The following is a 21240-nucleotide window of genomic DNA, read 5'->3' on the forward strand; positions in this document are numbered from 1 at the left end:
GAGGTGCAGATGTTATCTGCGTCCATCAGAAGCTACTCAGAGGCCTCCGGGTCTCTGGTTAACCTTGAAAAGAGCCAAGCTCTGTGGACATTAGATACTGAGCCCAGCTTTGATCTGCCGCAGTTTTCCAAAGCCTGCACCCATATTAAGATCTTAGGGGTTAAATTTGGGAGGGATGATAATGCCATGCTGAATTGGGAGGAGAAATTGGAAACCGGAAATGCAAAGGTTCAGCGATGGAAGAACTGGAGGCTGACCGACAGAGAAAGGGTCACAATGTTGAAGACGTATCTGGTCCCCGTTTTCTTGTATGTCTCTGTCGCTTTCCCTTTGCCAGAATCTTTCTCAGCGAGGCTCTTCAGCCTGTTCTTCCAGCTCTTGTGGGGGAATAGGCTGAACCTGATAAAGAGGGGAATAACATACCTACGGCGGAGAGAGGGTGGGCTGGATATGTTGAATCCAAGGGTTTTCTTTGACTCCTTGTTTCTAAAGGTGAATTTTGGGAACATGGACTCAAACAGTAGCTCCCTGTGGGTAAATAGTATCAGGTACTGGATATTGCCTTTTGCAGAATCTTGGGTGAAAGGCGGCAGTCTCAAGAGGAGGAGATGGACAGGTGACCACCTCCCCCAGTATCTGGACTATGGTCTGAAGTGTGTTAGGAGGTGGGGACTGGAGAAGTCTTACATTGAGAGCAGTACGAGAAGAGACCTGTATGCTCGTGTATGTAGGACTTTCTTCTACTCTCCACTGGCCCTGAGAGATTGTGTTACCACCACCCTGCAGGAAAGCCTTAGGTTCCTAAACTGTTTGATGTCACTTGGCTTTCACTGCATAGTCGGCTCTTTGTCAGGGGGAACCTGAAACATCTGTGTGTCTCTGATCGGAATTGTCCCCTTGGTTGTCAGCAGGAGGAAACTATGGAACACTTTATATGTGATTGCTGGGGAGGGAGGAAGATCTGGGAGGAAGTGTCAGATAATCTAAAAATCCCCAGACTGCGGACCCTAAAGTATCCCGACATAATCTATGGTTTCCCCTCCACTGTTAGTAGCATCAACAGAGAGACTATGTACAGTATAATCAGTGTCATCAAATACTATCACTGGCACATGAGAACCCGGGTGTCACTACACAATGAGCTGTTCGATCACACCGCTGCCGCCAATCAGGTTATGTCAGAACTCCGGTGGATAAAATCACTGGAAGTTGGAAGGAGTCCGAGAAACATAACGTTATGGAGGAACGTAAATTTCAGTTAGGAAACATGATAATTTTTTTTTTTTTCTCTAACTTTCTTTTTCCATCGCCAGGTGTGGATACTTTAATTTATTTATGAATATGATCTGATTATGTAGTGCTGTGTATATATTACCTAAGTGGTTTGTGTTTTGTAATACTGGATGATTTTTGCTTTATTATAATTGTATTTATGTTTGGTTTATAATAAAAATTGCCCCTATGTACAAGAATATAACTCCTATAATACTGTTCCTATGTACAAGAATATAACTACTATAATACTGCCCCTATATACAAGAATATAACTACAATAATACTGCTCCTATATACAAGAATATAACTACTATAATACTGCCCCCTATGTACAAGAATATAACTACTATAATACTGCTCCAATGTACAAGAATATAACTACTATAATACTGCTCCTATGTACAAGAATATAACTGCTATAATACTGCCCCCTATGTACAAGAATATAACTACTATAATACTGCTCCAATGTACAAGAATATAACTACTATAATACTGCTCCTATGTACAAGAATATAACTGCTATAATACTGCCCCTATGTACAAGAATATAACTACTATAATACTGCTCCTATGTACAAGAATATAACTGCTATAATACTGCCCCTATGTACAAGAATATAACTACTATAATACTGCCCCCTATGTACAAGAATATAACTACTATAATACTGCTCCAATGTACAAGAATATAACTACTATAATACTGCCACTATGTACAAGAATATAACTGCTATAATACTGCCGCTATGTACAAGAATATAACTACTATAATACTGCCCCTATGTACAAGAATATAACTACTATAATACTGCTCCAATGTACAAGAATATAACTACTATAATGCTGCTCCTATGTACAAGAATATAACTACTATAATACTGCTCCTATGTACAAGAATATAACTACCATAATACTGCCCCCTATGTACAAGAATATAACTACTATAATACTGCTCCAATGTACAAGAATATAACTACTATAATACTGCTCCTATGTACAAGAATATAACTACTATAGTACTGCTCCTATGTACAAGAATAAAACTACTGTAATACTGCCCCTATGTACAAGAATATAACTACTATAATACTGCTCCTATGTACAAGAATAAAACTACTATAATACTGCTCCAACGTACAATAATATAACTACTATAATACTGCCCCCTATGTACAAGAATATAACTACTATAATACTGCTCCAATGTACAAGTATATAACTACTATAATACTGCTCCTATGTACAAGAATATAATTGCTATAATACTGCCCCTATGTACAAGAATATAACTGCTATAATACTGCCTCTATATACAAGAATATATCTACTATAATACTGCCCCCTATGTACAAGAATATAACTACTATAATACTGCTCCAATGTACAAGAATATAACTACTAAAATACTGCCCCTATGTACAAGAATATATCTACTATAATACTGCCCCCTATGTACAAGAATATAACTACTATAATACTGCTCCTATGTACAAGAATATAACTACTATAATACTGCAAAAAAGTTTAGTGTCTGCTCACCTCCTCCTGGAGCGCACGGATCCTGTTGTGCGGCAAGTTTTCAGAACTTAGAAAAAATAAGTTACAGCGCTGGACTTATTTTTTCTAAGTACTATAATACTGCCCCTATGCACAAGAATATAACTACTATAGCACTGCCCCTATGTACAAGAATATAACTACTATAGCACTGCCCCTATGTACAAGAATATAACTGCTATAATACTGCTCCTATGTACAAGAATATAACTACTATATACTGCCCCTATATACAAGAATATAACTACTATATACTGCCTCTATGTACAAGAATATAACTGCTATAATACTGCCTCTATATACAAGAATATAACTACTATAATACTGCTCCAATGTACAAGAATATAACTACTATAATACTGCTCCAATGTACAAGAATATAACTACTATAATACTGCCTCTATATACAAGAATATAACTACTATAATACTGCTCCTATGTACAAGAATATAACTACTATAATACTGCCTCCTATGTACAAGAATATAACTACTATAATACTGATATGTACAAGAATATATCTACTATAATACTGCCCCCTATGTACAGGAATATAACTACTATAATACCGCTCCAAGTTTAGTGTCTGCTCACCTGCTCCTGGAGCGCACGGATCCTGTTGCGCGGCAAGTTTTCAGAACTTAGAAAAAATAAGTCCAGCGCTGTAACTTATTTTTTTAAGTACTATAATACTGCCCCTATGTACAAGAATATAACTACTATAGCACTGCCCCTATGTACAAGAATATAACTACTATAACACTGCTCCAATGTGCAAGAATATACCTACTACAATACTGCCCCCTATATACAAGAATATAACTACTATAATACTGCTCCAACGTACAAGAATACAACTACTATAATACTGCCCCCTGTGGACCTAACTGGATTTTCATATAAAAAACTTATGTTAAACATTATTGCAGGTTGTGTATCACATATTTGAACACTCACTAAAGATGAATACATTAAAATCTTTGGCTAATCCCATTTGCAATTTATGTTTAGTTTTTTTAAACTTTTGCTCTTTTAATATTCAGAATAGCGGTATAAATTGCTGTATCTTATTTCCATATTTTAATGGAGCGAATGCTCAGCAGCCGTGAGATAACATTTCTGTCCTCCTGACTTTAGCGCCAGGAGAGGGAGAGCTCTATTCACACTTCAGTACGTGGGATGAGCCAGGCTCTCCATCCTTATTCAGTGCTGTATGGTAATGTGTTTCTGCGCCGTGTCTTCAACCATTCTCTCTGTATAAATTGCTTCCTTTATTTATGCTAATTTTTGCAAAAAGGCCCCAGGTAAAGTCCAACAATCCCTCTGGGGAACTGACACATTCCCCTTTAGGCTGTGTATTGTAGATTGAGCACTGCTGAGCTATCTCGCCTGTTGAGTGTAGACTTGTTATTAAGCCTTGATTATTTTCCTCTTGACCGGCAATGATAATTTTAAATATCATATTAAAAGGAAACTGTCAGCATGATGATATCTTGCTATATAAGGCCATCATTAGCGAACCCATTATAATGTCAGAGAAAGCTAGACCTGCTCTTTAACTTCTGGGAAACAGTAGAAAGACCATTGGCGGCAATTGGTGAAGTGTTTCAGGAGTGATGGAGAATGTGGCAATGCTCCTCAGCACCATATGTTCTGATAGTAGGGCATATTGAAATACAATGGCCTAATCCTTTATAGGAACTCCCCAAGTTTTTCAGAAACTCTCAAACAAATGGATGGAAAAAGCCACACATGTGCAGACACCTCTTTATTCCCTACGGTGAGAGGTGAGGACCCGTTCATGAGATTGATATTGACTGGAATATATGAGAAATGTTATTGCATATTTTCTACAGAAGAAAATGTCTGAAAGGAAAATTACCCTTTAACTATGGGCTCTGCCTATATGCTCAATAGTTATTGGTGCCATATGATGACTCTTGTTGCTGCCTTTCAGTATTTGCAAACTTTCAACGTATGCAAATAACCATCCAAAGTTTGCAAAGCTCCCAATATGGCCCTTGTGTACTAATGGTTCCTTTATTCTGTTTTCATGTGTACTCTTGTACCAGTGATGATAAAATGGAGCATGTCAAGTTGGCTTGGTGGCAAATTCTACTAACTTATAGCAAGTGACTGAATACAACAAGTATGACTGCTAGGATACACATTAATTTTATCTCAGGGGTCTCGTGGGACCCCTTTGCAGGACCTTAAGGCCCCGTCACACATAGCGACTCACCAGCAATCCCGACAAGGATATCAACGTGTCAGGATCACTGGGGTGTCGCTACATGATCGCTGGTGAGCTGTCAAACAGACAGCTTCACCAGCGATCAGGACCAGCGACGCCGAGCGCGCGGCGTCGCTGTTTACTTTGGTTACCAGCGCGTTGATGCAGGGAGCTGGTAACTAAGGTATCCATCGGATTTCTAAGACCGTGCGTCACTTAGGAACCCGATGTGTACCTTAGTTACCAGCTCCCTGCATCAGTGCGCTGGTAACTAAGGTACACAGAGGGTTTCTAAGCACCGCCCAGTGCTTAGAAACCCTGCGTTTACCTTAGTTACCAGCTGATCGCTGGTCTCCCGCCTGTCACACGCGATGCGTGCTGGCCAGCGGGAGGCCAGCGACCAAAAAAATGTCCAGGGCTTTCCTACAGTGATCAGCGATACCGGCAGGGGGGCCAGTCGCTGATCGCTGTCCAACACAGCGATCTCGCTGGTGAGATCACTGTTACGTCACAGAATTTGTGACTCAGCAGCGATCTCGCTAGTGAGATCGCTATGTGTGACGGGGCCCTTAATGTTCATCACAAGCCATTTAGGAAAACACTGATTTAGAACACTCATAAAATGGTTTATTAAAGCAAATGAAGATTATACAACTTTCTTTCACCAAACGTGACCCAAATTTCCAATTGACACAGAAAAAAGAGAAATATAGGGACAGTAAGGAAGTATATTATATAGATAATTTTGGCACTGAATTCTAAAAGCCACAGGAGTGCATTATTTTTAGGACATCTCTATGGTATCATACTGTGATGTATATCTGGGCATACACATAAGATCTTGATTAACCTAAATTAGCCTGATCAATTATCTATGGAATATCCACCAAAAAGTTCACCAAAAATGCGATAGCCTAAACTGGCCAATCAGGGAGTAAAAAAAATAAATAAAATAAAGTAGGCTTGTGCATAATGGTGTATGATTGGATCAATCAACCGTAACACAGACATACATGGCTAAACAAAAATTTCCAACATGATAGATTACGCTTTTGGTGGACTGAAGAATTATCGTAAATTGTTTTTCTCTACAAAATTGTAAGTCGTCCGATGCTTTTATTCATCATTTCAAATTTATTTTAGGAAAATCACCGCTGCTATGCTGCTATTTTAACATTACCGGATTATCTGACCTCAGAGAACAAAACCTTTTCTTCTACTTGCATTACCACACAAATGGATACATAATCCAATTGATGTCAGCAATGAGATAAGTGCACAGTATGGCCGTGTGAGACATGGGAAAACACTTCTCAGGCTGGTAGGACAATGGCAGCCCGGTATTATCGGCAGCACAATTACTCGTGGTGGGACAGTCTTTTAAGTTTGGTTTATTAGAAATGCGCAGGAAATCTAAGAAACAGATCATAACTGCACGGGAGCGCAGCTACTCATGGTGGGACGGCATTTTGAGTTCATCTTGTTAAATTTCTTATGTCAAATCTAAGAACTCGCCCACAACAGGTCATCAAGGTGGCCACACACATTGGATAAAGGTCTATTGATGGCTGAATAACTGTTGAATAAATATTCATATGATGACATCTTTCTGTATGGATAGTGGCTGTTACAATTCATAGCAGACGTCCATCTTCAATGACACCAGGTAAGTAATGGCCAATGAACTCCCGAAATTGATGTTTGTTATACAAATGCAATCAAAATATGACGTCACCGAGATTTTCCACATGTGAACAACCCCATTCCCTATTACAGTGTAGGGATTCACTCTCAGGTAGGCATAAGGTGGTGTTCACACAAGCATTGCAGTTTGGTCCAAACAGGTTTAGTTTTATTGCTTTCATAAAACTCCAAGGGATTCAAAACCAAAAAAAACAGCCTCCTCTGGGCACAAAAGTATAAGAGAAAATACATAGTTCATTCAGCAGGCACATTTATGTCAGTGCAGGCTCACCCGAACAGATAACCGTCCTTTCTCCCAAAGCAAATTTTATATACTGAAGAGGTACAGTCACTATGTCTCACTATCCCCTTCAACCTGAGCTCCAGCAGTTTCCAGCACCAAACAGAAGTGTTCAACTCCATGCACAGTTCACACTGAACAGGCTGCGGCTTCCAAACTTTTCTCTGCAGCGCCCTCACACAGACTGCTCAGCTTTCCTAGCTGACCGATGCAGTTTTCATTCATAGAGACACTCTGAAATGTTTCTATCCCAGCTACAGCTCACATTTTGGCTGGTCACTCACCAACTCCACACTCGACTCTGCTCAACATGCAGAAGACTAATCCATTTCCTGGTTCTTAGTCAAAGTTAGCCAGGTGCATCTAGTTAAGACCTGAAGTGCTAGGATTTAACCCAGTACTACCTGGCTTTGCTACAATAGGTACAAATGCTATCTATGAAAAACACAGACTAGGCTTGTTTGCAGAATACGGATGTCTGAATGAGCCCTTGTTCTAATGTGTATGGGCATCTTGTCTCCAAAGTCACCTTCAAATGAAGGTACCTTTTAGTGGAAAGCTTGAGCCACCAGGACTGTTGGAGCCATTATAGAATCTTCCAGTACTCTAGTGGGAAAATCCTTCACTTTGTGGGGTCACATTATATTGGCCAAAAGTCCTGATTTTCTTGGTACTATCGCAATTTTTTTTTTTATAAGACTTTTCAAAAAGTTGAGGCTTGAACATAACTAATCCTGAGTTTATTAAGCCAGGCAAAATCTAAACTGGAAGGGGCTTTGTTTGCCTGATTTTTTTTAAAGTCCTATATATTTTGCTAGATAGGTTTCCCTATATTTTAGATCACTTACGTTGAGTGGCTTCAAAACCTTTTAGCAAAGTTGAGTAATATATGATAAGATCTCAAGTGTACTCACTGAATGCTGCAACCGCCAAAACCAACGTGACAACGATTGACGTCCACGATATCCATAAGGCTTTTTTCCTGTAGTTTTGGGCTTCATGTGGTTTAAGTTTTGTGCTGCTTTCTAATAAACCTGAAAAGAAAACAGATAAATGTTACAGCACAAATATGTGAAGCCATAACATAATAACTCCGAGCTGTGGTATGCTATAATGGACAATGAATAGTAATTAGTGATCAGCACAAGTGCTCGTTACCCGAGTCTGCCTAGAGTGCTCGGGTCTGCACCGCGTATGATGGAAGCTCGAGTGACATGTTTGAGTCCCCGCTGGTTGTCCTGCATCACATGGACTACCCATTAAATTCAATGACAATTATGTCCTACATCATTTCTCCTGTGGGGGTGCTACACAGGATTGGACTACTTCCATTGGAATACCACTTCTGGTTACCCTTTGAACCATCTGATTGGTGGGGATCCCAAGAGCTGAACCCCCCTGATCATTAATGTTAAAAGTCCCTTTAGTCCCAAGTAATCACAATAACACATGATATATATTATATTATATTATTAGTCTTTGGTCGCACACATACTCAGAGTATATAGCTGTTTTTTTCTCCTACATATATTTTTATAGATGTATAATATCTGAAATTGTGGAAATAGAATTAATCAATATTCATATAAAATAAGAGCAAAAACGACACAAGATACATTATGGATGTAACACTAATTAAAATCCGGAAATAAAAGGCGTCCATATGTTTAGTTAATCTGCTGGGACCCCTGCTATGTAAATCAGCTAAAGATGAGAGGGAACATAGTCACTGCCAGCAGTGGAAAGTTATTCCAAAGGAGCCTGACAAATGACAATCACTTCTGTCAGCCATAAAGGAGCTCAGCGCAGTTATCACTTCCCTTCCCCCACTCCTCTAAACAACTCACACACAATACATCGTACATAGATGAATATCTACTGTTGACTGCTATGACACTCTGGGGTTGTCATCCACCTTCCATAAAAGAGTGGTTCAACAATGTATTTCTGTACACTGGGAGCTCCCCCAAGTGGTGGCTGCAGCCAGAATCTTATTATGTATTTCTGTACACAAGGAGCTCCCCCTAGTGGTGGCTACAGACCGGATCTTATCATGTATCTCTGTATACAGGGAGCTCCCCCTAATGGTGGCTGCAGACAGGATCTTATCATGTATCTCTGTATACAGGGAGCTCCCCCTAGTGGTGGCTGCAGCCAGAATCTTATTATCTATCTCTGTATACAGGGAGCTCCCCCTAGTGGTGGCTGCAGACAGAACCTTATCATGTATCTCTGAATACAGGGAGCTCCCCCTAATGGTGGCTGCAGACAGGATCTTATCATGTATCTCTATATACAGGGAGCTCCCCCTAGTGGTGGCTGCAGACAGGATCTTATCATTTATCTCTGTATACAGCGAGCTCCCCCTAGTGGTGGCTGCACACAGGATCTTATTGTCAGGAACACCGCACTGAGCTTGCTCACTGAGTCAGTGCGCGTGTCCTGAGTAAAGCGAACTGTGTTCAAAGATACCTGTGGAGCAGGCAGCAGCCGAGTAGGTGTGTACTTCAGAACAACAGGACCTGAAGCACGTGACTGCTGGGGGCGTGGCCTAAACTCCAGAGAGCTAGGAGCTGCAAGAGAACTCCTAGCAGGGTAACTGCGAGACAAAGTTACCAAGGGGCATAGACAGGGAGGATAGTCAGGACGTAGCCAATGAGTCATACACAGAGATAGCTGCAAGGTACAAGAGGGGCGAGCAGAGAGTAGTCAGATAACAGGCAATGAGTCATACACAGAGAGGGTAGCGCAGTACAGAATCAACAGGCAAACGCACAACGGGGAACAGAACCGGGTCAGAACCATATAAACAAGCTATAACAACGAACAGGCACAGGCACACGGTGGTCACCACACTCGGCCAAAGGCAAAAGTATAACTGACAGGGATTGGAGCTTCCCAGGGGTTTAAGAAGCTCTCCCAGAACCAAAAAGAGGCCACAATCATTAACCCGAGGTGTTCAGGTCAAAACCTGCACTGAGCTCCAGACATTAACCCCTGACGTGCAGCTCAAAAACCTGCACTGGGATCATGACAGTACCCCCCTCTCAACGGGGGGCCTCTGGACCCCCCAGGCTTCCCCGGGTACTTGGCATGGAAAGACCGAACCAGGCGATCTGCATGTACAGAGCGAGCAGGGACCCATGAGCACTCCTCTGGTCCATATCCCTTCCAGTGGACCAGATACTGCAAAGAGCGGTGCACCCGCCGAGAGTCCACAATATGTCCGACCTCATACTACAATTGACCCTCAGCACTGGAGGAACAACAGGCTCGGAGTCCTCTTTGACAGAACCTACAGATTTCAACAGAGATTTATGGATCACATTGGATATTTTTAAGGAGGCGGGGAGACGCAACCTATATGCCACTGGGTTGACTAACTCCATAATCTCGTACGGACCAATGAACTTTGGTCCCAACTTAGCTGATGGTACCTTTAAGTTCATGTTATGTGTGGAAAGCCAAACTTTCTCTCCCACCCGAAACATGTCTCCCGAGGCTCTCTTTTTGTCAGCAAAATATTTGTACCTCCCCTGGGCCCGAGAGATATTACGCTGGACTTCAGCCCAGAGGTTTTTTAACCGTTGAACGGACCCCTCTACCCCTGGACAACCGGAATCCACCAGTGAAAACTCCCCAAGATGCGGATTAAACCCATAGTTAATCAGGAATGGGGACATGTTGGTGGACTGACTCACCTGGTTGTTAAAAGCGAATTCCGCCAACGGTAACGCATCACACCAATCCTCCTGTCTGGCGGAGGTCAGACACCTGAGAATTTGCTCCAGGGATTGATTGGTGCGTTCTGTCTGACCATTATTCTCCAGGTGATATGCCGACGAGAAGGAGAGTGAGATGCCCAATTTCATACAGAACGCCCTCCCAAATTTGGCCACAAACTGCACACCTCTGTCAGACACCACATTCAGGGGTACCCCATGCAATCGGACCACATGCTGCACAAACAACCTTGACAATGTTTCTGCTGAGGGTAATGCTGCCAAGGGAATGAAATGGGCCTGTTTAGAAAACCTATCCACCACCACCCAGATCACGGTATTGCCCCTGGAAGGTGGAAGGCCGGTAATAAAATCCATGGAAAGATGAGTCCATGGCCTATCAGGAACCGGTAAAGGTATGAGTTTTCCCCAGCCGGCCGGTTCTGTGAGCTTTTGGAACGGGCACACACACCACAAGCAGAAACAAATTTCTTGACATCGGACCTTAGTGAAGGCCACCAAAAACCCCTGGCTACTGCCTCTCTAGTGGCCGTGATACCTGGATGAGCACTCAGCCTAGACTTATGAAACTCCTGCAGAAGTCTAGGCCGCAATAAATCTGGAACAAACAATTTATCCCCTGGCCTGGTTGCCGGAGCTAGGGCCTGAGCCCTTAGAATTTCTTGTTCCAACTCAGATGAGACCCCCGCCACTACCACCCCTGGGGGAAGAATGGAGGATGGCTGCTCGGGGGGAGATACCGGGTCAAAACTTCTGGACAGGGCATCCGTTTTAACATTTTTGGACCCCGGTCAAAAAGTAATGGAGAACTGAAAAAAAAAGTGACCAAATGGCTTGTCTAGGAGTAAGCCTCTTAGCAGATTCAAGGTATGCCAAATTTTTGTGATCTGTGACAACCGTGATAGGGTGAGCCGCCCCTTCCAAAAAGTGCCTCCATTCCTCAAACGCCAGCTTGACCGCAAGAAGTTCTCTATTGCCTACATCATAGTTTCTCTCGGCTGAAGAGAACTTCTTGGAGAAGAAGGCACAGGGTCTGAGATTGGTAAGGGTGGCCGGACCCTGGGACAGCACTGCCCCCACCCCTACTTCAGAAGCATCCACCTCCACAATGAATGGTTTGGACGGGTCTGGTTGGACCAACACCGGGGCGGACATGAAACATTTCTTAATAGCTGAGAAGGACTCATTAGCGAGTACAGACCAATTTTTTACATCAGCGCCCTTCCGGGTAAGATCCGTGAGTGGTTTAACCACTTGTGAGAAACTTTTAATGAATCTCCGATAATAGTTCGCAAATCCTAAGAAGCGCTGGAGCCCCTTGAGATTTCGAGGCTGAACCCAGTCAGCGATCGCCAGCACCTTCTTAGGATCCATACGAAACCCCTCACAGGACACAATCAACCCCAAAAAAGACAGTTTCTGTACAAAAAATGAACATTTTTCCAATTTAGCGAACAATTGGTTCTCCCTGAGTCTCTGGAGAACTGTGTGTAGATGTTGCAAGTGAGACTGGCTGTCCGGGGAATACACCAAAATGTCATCCAAATAAATAATAACAAAACGGCCTATCAGGTCAGAAAACACCACATTGATGAAATTCTGGAAAATAGCGGGCGAATTAGTTAACCCAAACGGCATTACCAGGTTTTCAAAGAGTCCTTCTGATGTGAGGAACGTAGTTTTCCACTCGTCCACTTCCCGAACCCTTATCAGATTATAGGCCCCCCGGAGATCTAACTTGGAGAACCATTGGGCCCCAGCTAACTGGTTACATAAGTCTGGGATGAGGGGAAGCGGGTAAGTGTTCCTAACCGTTATCTTGTTCAGTTCCCGAAAGTCGAGGCACGGCCGCAAACCACCATCTTTCTTCTTCACAAAGAAGAATCCTGCTGCCACAGGTGACACAGAAGGCCTGATATGCCCTTTGCGGAGACTCTCAGCTATGTACTCCTTCATGGCTTGGCGCTCAGGCCCAGACAAATTCTCTATTCCCACCTGCTGAAAGCCTGCGGAAAGCACCCCGTGAACTGAGTCCTCAACCCGCCGTTGGGACTGAGCCAGAGCTTGGTGTTCCAAACTAAGCTTCTGCAGCGACTGAGTCAAGCATTTCACCTGCTCAGATAAAGCACACATTGGGTCCATGCTGCAGAAGTGAGGAGAGAAAGAAAAATTCAAGGTCAGTTATAATATCAGGAACACGGCACTGCGAACTGTGTTCAAAGATACCTGTGGAGCGGGAAGCAGACAAGTAGGTGCGTACTTCAGAACAGAAGGACCTGAAGCACGTGACTGCTGGGGGCGTGGCCTAAACTCCAGAGAGCTAGGAGCTGCACGAGAACTCCTAGCAGGGTAACTGCGAGACAAAGTTACCAGGGGGCATAGACAGGGAGAATAGTCAGGACGTAGCCAATGAGTCATACACAGAGATAGCTGCAAGGTACAAGAGGGGCGAGCAGAGAGTAGTCAGATAACAGGCAACGAGTCATACACAGAGAGGGTAGCGCAGTACAGAATCAACAGGCAAACGCACAACGGGGAACAGAACCGGGTCAGAACCATATAAACAAGCTATAACAATGAACAGGCACAGGCACACGGAGGTCACCACACTCGGCCAAAGGCAAAAGTATAACTGACAGGGATTGGAGCTTCCGAGGGGTTTAAGAAGCTCCCCCAGAACCAAAAAGAGGCCAGAATCATTAACCCGAGGTCAAAACCTGCACTGAGCTCCAGACATTAACCCCTGACGTGCAGCTCAAAAACCTGCACTGGGATCATGACACTTATGTATCTCTGTTGTGAATTCGCTTTCTGGCCTCCCTCTGGTTATTACTGAAGGTAGTGGAGCTGGTCAGATTGACAGAGGGGTTGCGAGTTCTCTTTCTGGGCTCCCTCTGGTGGTTACTGGAGGTAATGGAGCTGATCTGATTAACAGAGGCTTGCCACCTGATAATGAGGACGACGATTGGAGATCTGGAGTTTCAGATTGGGATTTAAGACAGCCGCCTCCCTCTATCCCTGCTGGTGATTTTCTTCTTGCCTCCTGAGGTCTGATGTTTCCAGCTCAGTCCCTGCATGTTCAGCTAAGTGTTAATTTGCTATTCTGTTTGCATTTGATCTGGTTTGTCTATCTCAGTTTTGTGTGGGTCAGCCAGCTCCGGCTGGGGCTGTGCTGAATCACCGTCCATATGTTACTGCTTGTGCCAGTTTGTTTTTGTCCCTTATTAGATTGGCCTCTTTTTGCTTTGCTTTCAGAATATACCAGAGTGCTGATATAGTGGGGGCAAAGTCGTGCGACTTCAGTGTTTTTTGTATCAGATGTGTTGGACTTTTTGCAGGGTTTTTTGCGTGATTGCAGACAGTGTCTTTCTTTTCCTGTCCTGTCTAGTCAGTGTGGGCCCCATCATTTGCTCAGTCTATTTTCCTGCCTGCTTTTGTGTTTTCATCTTGTCTCACCAACAATATGTGTTTGGGGGCTATCTATTCCTTTGGGGTCTGCTCTGGGGCAGTTTAGATTTCCACTTTCTTACTTTAGGCTTAGTTAGCTCTCCGGCTGTGCCGAGGCGTCTAGGATCATCGTAGGTACACTCCACAGCTACTGCTAGTTGTGTGGATAGGATCAGGGGTCTGCAATCCACTTAGTTACCAACCTCTCTGGTTTTCTGTGGCTTAGCTTTGCTTGCTCTCCTCCTCGGTGACCCAATCATAACATATCTCTTTATACAGGGAGCTACCCCTAGTGTTGGCTACATGCATCTGGGATTATTTCATTTATCAAGTCGGAAAACAGAACTTCCCTATACTGATATATAACAAGAGGAAATGTTGGACATTAATTTTAAAAAAGACATAAGACATTTAAGGGAATTTTTCATTTAGTGATGGGTCCATTTTGCATTTTGCTATGGGGCAATACGATTTATATGCGTGTCCTTAGCTCTGTACAATCTGATTTGTGCAAATGCAATTCCAACTTCATTGTTGGTATAGAGCAAATAATGGACACCTGGCATGTGTGTTTCTAGGGATCTAAAATTAGTTTCAGGAAAGAAAAAATCATGAACAAATACAATTATTTCCTGGCAATGACATATTCCTTGTAGAGAGAGAAGCAGCCGATTCCACCATCAGGCGTAAAGCAGAGTATGAATCCGAAAATAGCCTGCGATTCCTTCCTCCTCCACATCCCATCTGTATCTATGTCTGTCGCTTTCTATTACTGTGTCTTCACTTTCCTAGTTCTATTTTGACTCTGCATATTAAAAATCCTCCCCCTCCCCCTGCAGACTCTGCTGGTCCCCATAGGGACCGTACAGGTGCCAGTCCTATCCATTCTATTCTCCAGCTGTTCTCCAGGCCGGGGTTCTGCCATATGGTCGTCAGTCGCCTTTGTTCTCTCTTTTTAATCCCTTGTAAAGCATCTGATAAATCCCAGCGCTGCACGAGCCGGAATCATCCACCGACAATCAATAACTATATTTAGTGGAAGTGCTGATGACGGCATTAACCCTTCAATTCAAACCTTAGGGAAAAAAAAGTAAAAAAAAAAAATCAAGGAAATTATACAGATAAATTGTCTAACTCACATCTGGTGTATTATCTGTGTATCTAATGTCTGTCTATATATCTATCATCTTTATTTCTCTATATCTATGTAACTGAAAACATACCATCTATTTATCTCTCTTTATGTAATTTATCTCTTTCTGATATCTATCTATGTAATTATGTATTTATCAATTTCCGTCTAAGTCATTATTACTCTATACTTATGTAAATTGATTTATCTATTTAATATCTAAATATTCATTATCTATATTGCTCACTAATTTAATTACGGTATCTATGTATCATCTATCTATGTATCGTCTATTATCTATCTAGCTATGCCTATCAGGCGCACAGAAATAAAAGGACTTCTGTGCAACAACAGTACATGGTCCCTTTGAAGTTCAATAGTTCCTCACAATGCACCCTTAAATATATTTATGACAGAAGCTGCTTGTAGCTTTGGTGGTAGAAGCCCCCCGCTTACTTCTTGAGCCCCTTTGCACGTGCACTGATTGCACAAATGTATTGTCCAATGTCCATCACTGACTATCTTATATCTATTAATCGTATGTCTATAATCTAATCATGTATCATATCTATGTATCTATGATCTATCATCTATCTATCTATTTAATATCTATCTATTATATGTCTATTATCTATCTATCTATTTATTATCTATCATCTATCTATCTGTCTATCTCCCTATCATCTATATTGTCCATTAATCCGGATTTGTTCCCTCCCTGGTTAACTCATCATGTGCATGGTATTATGCATTTGCTTTGATTTTATGCTTTCTACATCTGACTTCCCTTTTAAATTATTCATTCTGCCCTTGAAGCATCTGAATAGCTGAAAGCACCTACAATGAATACATCCATCCATACACACAGACCAGTGCCGAACACACAACACACGTCCTATGCACAAATACAAGAAATGATGAAATACAGGAGCACAAGACAGAGACAGAACATCACACAAGCCCTGTGCACTCCCAACATGTGCCGGAAGCACAACACTACACAACTCACAACTGCTTGGACAACTCACATACATGTATACACAAAGGCAAAATAGCACACATATTATATATATATATATATATATATATATATATATATATATATATATATACACATATGGTTACACAGATACTGTAAACCCATACTACTTATCCAATTCACCCAGCTATAATTAGCACCTAAATTCACAGATTACAAGAAATACTCACAAACACACAAATGCATAAATACGCAAAGCTCACATTATACGCTTATACAGCCCATGCGATGCACAAGTCATACATACACACCGCCTACACAACCCTTGCAGCACACAGCACATAGATGCAACAAACCATACACTGCCATCCCTGCCATAGCCATAGATTGCCACATGCCATACACTGGTGCTAATGACATCTTACAGACAAGACACTTGGTCAGGCACATCAGGGTTAGGTCACCAAAGAAGACATAGCAAAGAAAGGGTTGTTTGTGCCCAAACATGACTTTTGTCAGCTGCACCCATCACCCTCCTGTTCTGCTTCCCCCAGAGAATCCACTCCTCCTTTGTATATTTACTATATGACATCTTAAAGTGATACTCCATAATAGAAAGTAGAAAATAAAACTCACAGCACATCATCTACATCATAAAATAGGAAGAAAAAAAAATAATAAAAGTACAGGATTCTCCTCCACCACTGTGTCAGCCCCCCCAAGGTCAATATCAGGGGTCTGATGGAATGTGGATGTCACATAGTATATCAGAGATTAGACACAATCTAGGGATCAATGTTGTAATATATCAGCGATCTTATTTTATTAGGTGATTACATGTCAAACATAAAATATCAGGATCACATACCAAACACCAGAGATGTAAACAGTGTAGGAATGGCAGGTCATGTATCAGAGATCCAGTACAAGATACGGATCATCTAGTAGGGCAAACGTTGCGGATTCTACTGCGGAATTTTCCGTGCGGATTTGTCTAAATCCGCACGGTTTATCTGCAGATTTTCTGCGGTTTAGCCTGCGGTTTTCCCCTGCGGTTTGACACCTGTCATGGAGCAGGTGCTAAACTGCTGCGGAATCCGCACAAAGAATTGACATGCTGCGGTTTTGAAACCGCAGAAAAATCTGCACCGTGTGCACTGCGGTTTTCATTTTCCATTGCGTTTAATGGTACTGTACACCGCAGCAGAAACTGCTGTGGATCCGCAGGACCAAATCCACTGCGGATCCGCAGCAGAATCCGCAACGTGTGCACACACCCTCAATCCATGACTACAAGACGGACTACCAATTTAAGAGGCTTGTACAGTCTGCCATCACTCCCATCAGATCACAACTTATACGTTAGAGATCTGCTACATCTAGTACTTAGATATTAGGATTTTGCTGTCAGAAAAATCATCACATATCAGATAAACTCAGATCTAATACTATGCAGCAATTTACTATTTATGCATTTAATTTTGTTACTTATATAGCTCCTGCACATACCACAGTGTAGTACACTGTAATCATGGTCATCAAATCACAGATTATTATACTACATACACTACAGTGATTACACATATCAGGCATCTGTTACAATGTAACTATCACTATTTACAAATTACTGGTGTATAGTGTATACATTGTAACTATTAACAAGCAAAACAGCTCTGCTACAGTGTAGAGGCTGTGATGGAGTGATTCCAGGTTACAATTTAGGGGTCTGAGACCACAAGTCACATAACAGGGGTCTAGTATAATACAGAGATCAAAAGCCATGTATCAGGGGTCTAATATAATATTGAGGTGAAAAGCCATACATAAGGGGTCTGATGCCTGGTACCTTTACATTGTATCTGATGCAATATAACTTTCCTAATGTACTGATTATAAATTACATTTTAGGGGTCGGATACAATGTACATATTACATATCTTAATTCATGAGAATAGCACAATAAACAGATCACATCAATACTAGGTATCTGACACAATGTAGCAATGTATCATTTATGCATTTAATTATGGTGCTGATATGGTGCCAACATGTACCGCAGCGTTGTAGTCACTGCTATCAAATCACAGATTGTACTAAATACACTACAGTGATCATAAGTAACATATAAGGGGTCTAGTGAAATGTAAAGATCACAAGTCATATATCAGGAGATTGGAAAGATCATACCCAATACTAGGTAACTGATACAATGTAGTGATTATAGATTACACTTTAGCGGTTGTTATACAATGTAGAGACCATATATTTTGTATAAAGGGTCTAATACTTAGTATTTTGTATGATCCTTACATTGTATCTCATACAATGTAGTTTGACTAATGTAGTAATCAAATGTTACAGTTTAGGGGTCTGATAGAATGTGGAGACCATAGATCTTATATCAGGGGTCAGATAGAATGTGGAGACCATAGATCTTATATCAGGGGTCTGATACAATGTGGAGACCATAGATCTTATATCAGGGGGTCTGATACAATGTGGAGACCATAGATCTTATATCAGGGGTCTGATACAATGTGGAGAATATAGATCTTATATCAGGGGTCTGATACAATGTGGAGACCATAGATCTTATATCAGGGGTCTGATAGAATGTGGAGACCATAGATCTTATATCAGGGGTCTGATACAATGTGGAGACCATAGATCTTATATCAGGGGTCTGATACAATGTGGAGACCATAGATCTTATATCAGGGGTCTGATACAATGTGGAGACCATAGATCTTATATCAGGGGTCTGATACAATGTGGAGACCATAGATCTTATATCAGGGGTCTGATACAATGTGGAGACCATAGATCTTATATCAGGGGTCTGATACAATGTGGAGACCATAGATCTTATATCAGGGGTCTGATACAATGTGGAGACCATAGATCTTATATCAGGGGTCTGATACAATGTGGAGACCATAGATCTTATATCAGGGGTCTGATACAATGTGGAGACCATAGATCTTATATCAGGGGTCTGATACAATGTGGAGACCATAGATCTTATATCAGGGGGTCTGATACAATGTGGAGACCATAGATCTTATATCAGGGGTCTGATACAATGTGGAGACCATAGATCTTATATCAGGGGTCTGATACAATGTGGAGACCATAGATCTTATATCAGGGGTCTGATACAATGTGGAGACCATAGATCTTATATCAGGGGTCTGATACAATGTGGAGACCATAGATCTTATATCAGGGGTCTGATACAATGTGGAGACCATAGATCTTATATCAGGGGGTCTGATACAATGTGGAGACCATAGATCTTATATCAGGGGTCTGATACAATGTGGAGACCATAGATCTTATATCAGGGGTCTGATACAATGTGGAGACCATAGATCTTATATCAGGGGTCTGATACAATGTGGAGACCATAGATCTTATATCAGGGGTCTGATACAATGTGGAGACCATAGATCTTATATCAGGGGTCTGATACAATGTGGAGACCATAGATCTTATATCAGGGGTCTGATACAATGTGGAGACCATAGATCTTATATCAGGGGTCTGATACAATGTGGAGACCATAGATCTTATATCAGGGGTCTGATACAATGTGGAGACCATAGATCTTATATCAGGGGTCTGATACAATGTGGAGACCATAGATCTTATATCAGGGGGTCTGATACAATGTGGAGACCATAGATCTTATATCAGGGGGTCTGATACAATGTATAAATCCAAAGTTACCAGACTTTATTCCTGATCCAGTTTCTGATTTCCATCTCATATACAGTATTATACACACAATGAGGAGCTGATGCATCTGGTACATGATAATTAGATGGGTGGATCCAGGTCTTAGCGGGTTAATGCCACGAAACCCCCCCCCCCCCCGGATTGTCCACTAGCAATGACCACTGCATCTGGTGGGACTTGGACAGTCCAACTGAAGGTACTTTCTTTGGGACCCCCCAAACTTCCCCCTGCACCTCTGTTTGCTAAACAAGTTCCAGGGACTCACCCACCTCTGTTCTCCACCAGATCACTGAACTGGCCGCTCTCACTCATCTTCATCTGCTGGTCCCTCTCCATTTGGACTGGCACCTCCAGGGTCTTGCTGGGCATCTGCTCTGGGGGTCCCTGTGCTGGTTGCCCGTTACAGTTGGGCTGCACAATGCTGGGGTCCGGGGGATAGCAGAGCTCTGTGTCAAAGGGGTCCATGATGGCTGGAGATGAGGAATGTGGCACCCAGGTGAGAGCAGAGGGTGCTGTGTGCTCTGGATGCTGCTGGATCACTCACTACCAGTGCAAGCTCAGTGCAAGCTCATGACAGCCACAGAAAGAGGCTGCAGCCTGGCAGAGGAGGACAGCAAGACACAGGCAGCAGGCAGTGAATGCTGCCTCCTATAGCCTCTCCTGAGTTCAGGCTGCAGCATCACTCAGCAGTGCAGGGGGGAGACACAGGCAGGTGACCTAGCTGGAGTCCCACACACTGATAGAGGGCTGCAGCAGCTGGAATGGGGGCTCTATGTGTTTTGCAATACATCCCACTGACTAGTGACAGATTCTTGTCTATACCATGTACAATATGAAGCTGAGACCCTTTAATATCCAATTAGTGATTATATTGGTGCAGGTCCGCATCCTATTAATATGCAAGCAATCTTCAGCTCACACAGGAGGGACCACTGCTTTTTGGGGATTCTTATATATTAGGTTGTAGGATCCAATAGTCAAAGGTAAGAGTTTTGCAACCAGACTTCATAATAATTGCACTTTCCCATTGTTAAAGAGCAATGTAGTGAGGAGGAGACCCCAGATCTGCAATGGGTTCACAATTCATGGGATCATTAACTTAACTAAGTACACAGCACTGGGCTGTCTATGTCCCATCTGTGACTGGTG

General features: G+C 42.3%; 1 protein-coding gene across 1 annotated transcript in view; it reads right to left on the reverse strand.

Moving 5' to 3' along the window:
* The window catches only part of TMEM163 (transmembrane protein 163), a 143355-nt gene extending 122588 nt beyond the window's left edge, over nucleotides 1-20767 (reverse strand). The window contains exons 1-2 of the mRNA XM_073545535.1: nucleotides 20361-20767; nucleotides 7967-8086 (exon numbers count right to left, since the gene is read on the reverse strand). Coding sequence (XP_073401636.1) covers nucleotides 7967-8086; nucleotides 20361-20556 — 316 coding nt within the window. The 5' untranslated portion in view covers nucleotides 20557-20767. The remainder of the gene's footprint in view (nucleotides 1-7966; nucleotides 8087-20360) is intronic.
* Between the last annotated feature and the right edge of the window lie 473 nt (nucleotides 20768-21240).

This window comes from Dendrobates tinctorius, unplaced genomic scaffold, assembly GCF_039654945.1.
Source record: "Dendrobates tinctorius isolate UK_male_01 unplaced genomic scaffold, ASM3965494v1 ptg000143l, whole genome shotgun sequence".
NCBI lineage: Eukaryota > Metazoa > Chordata > Amphibia > Anura > Dendrobatidae > Dendrobates > Dendrobates tinctorius.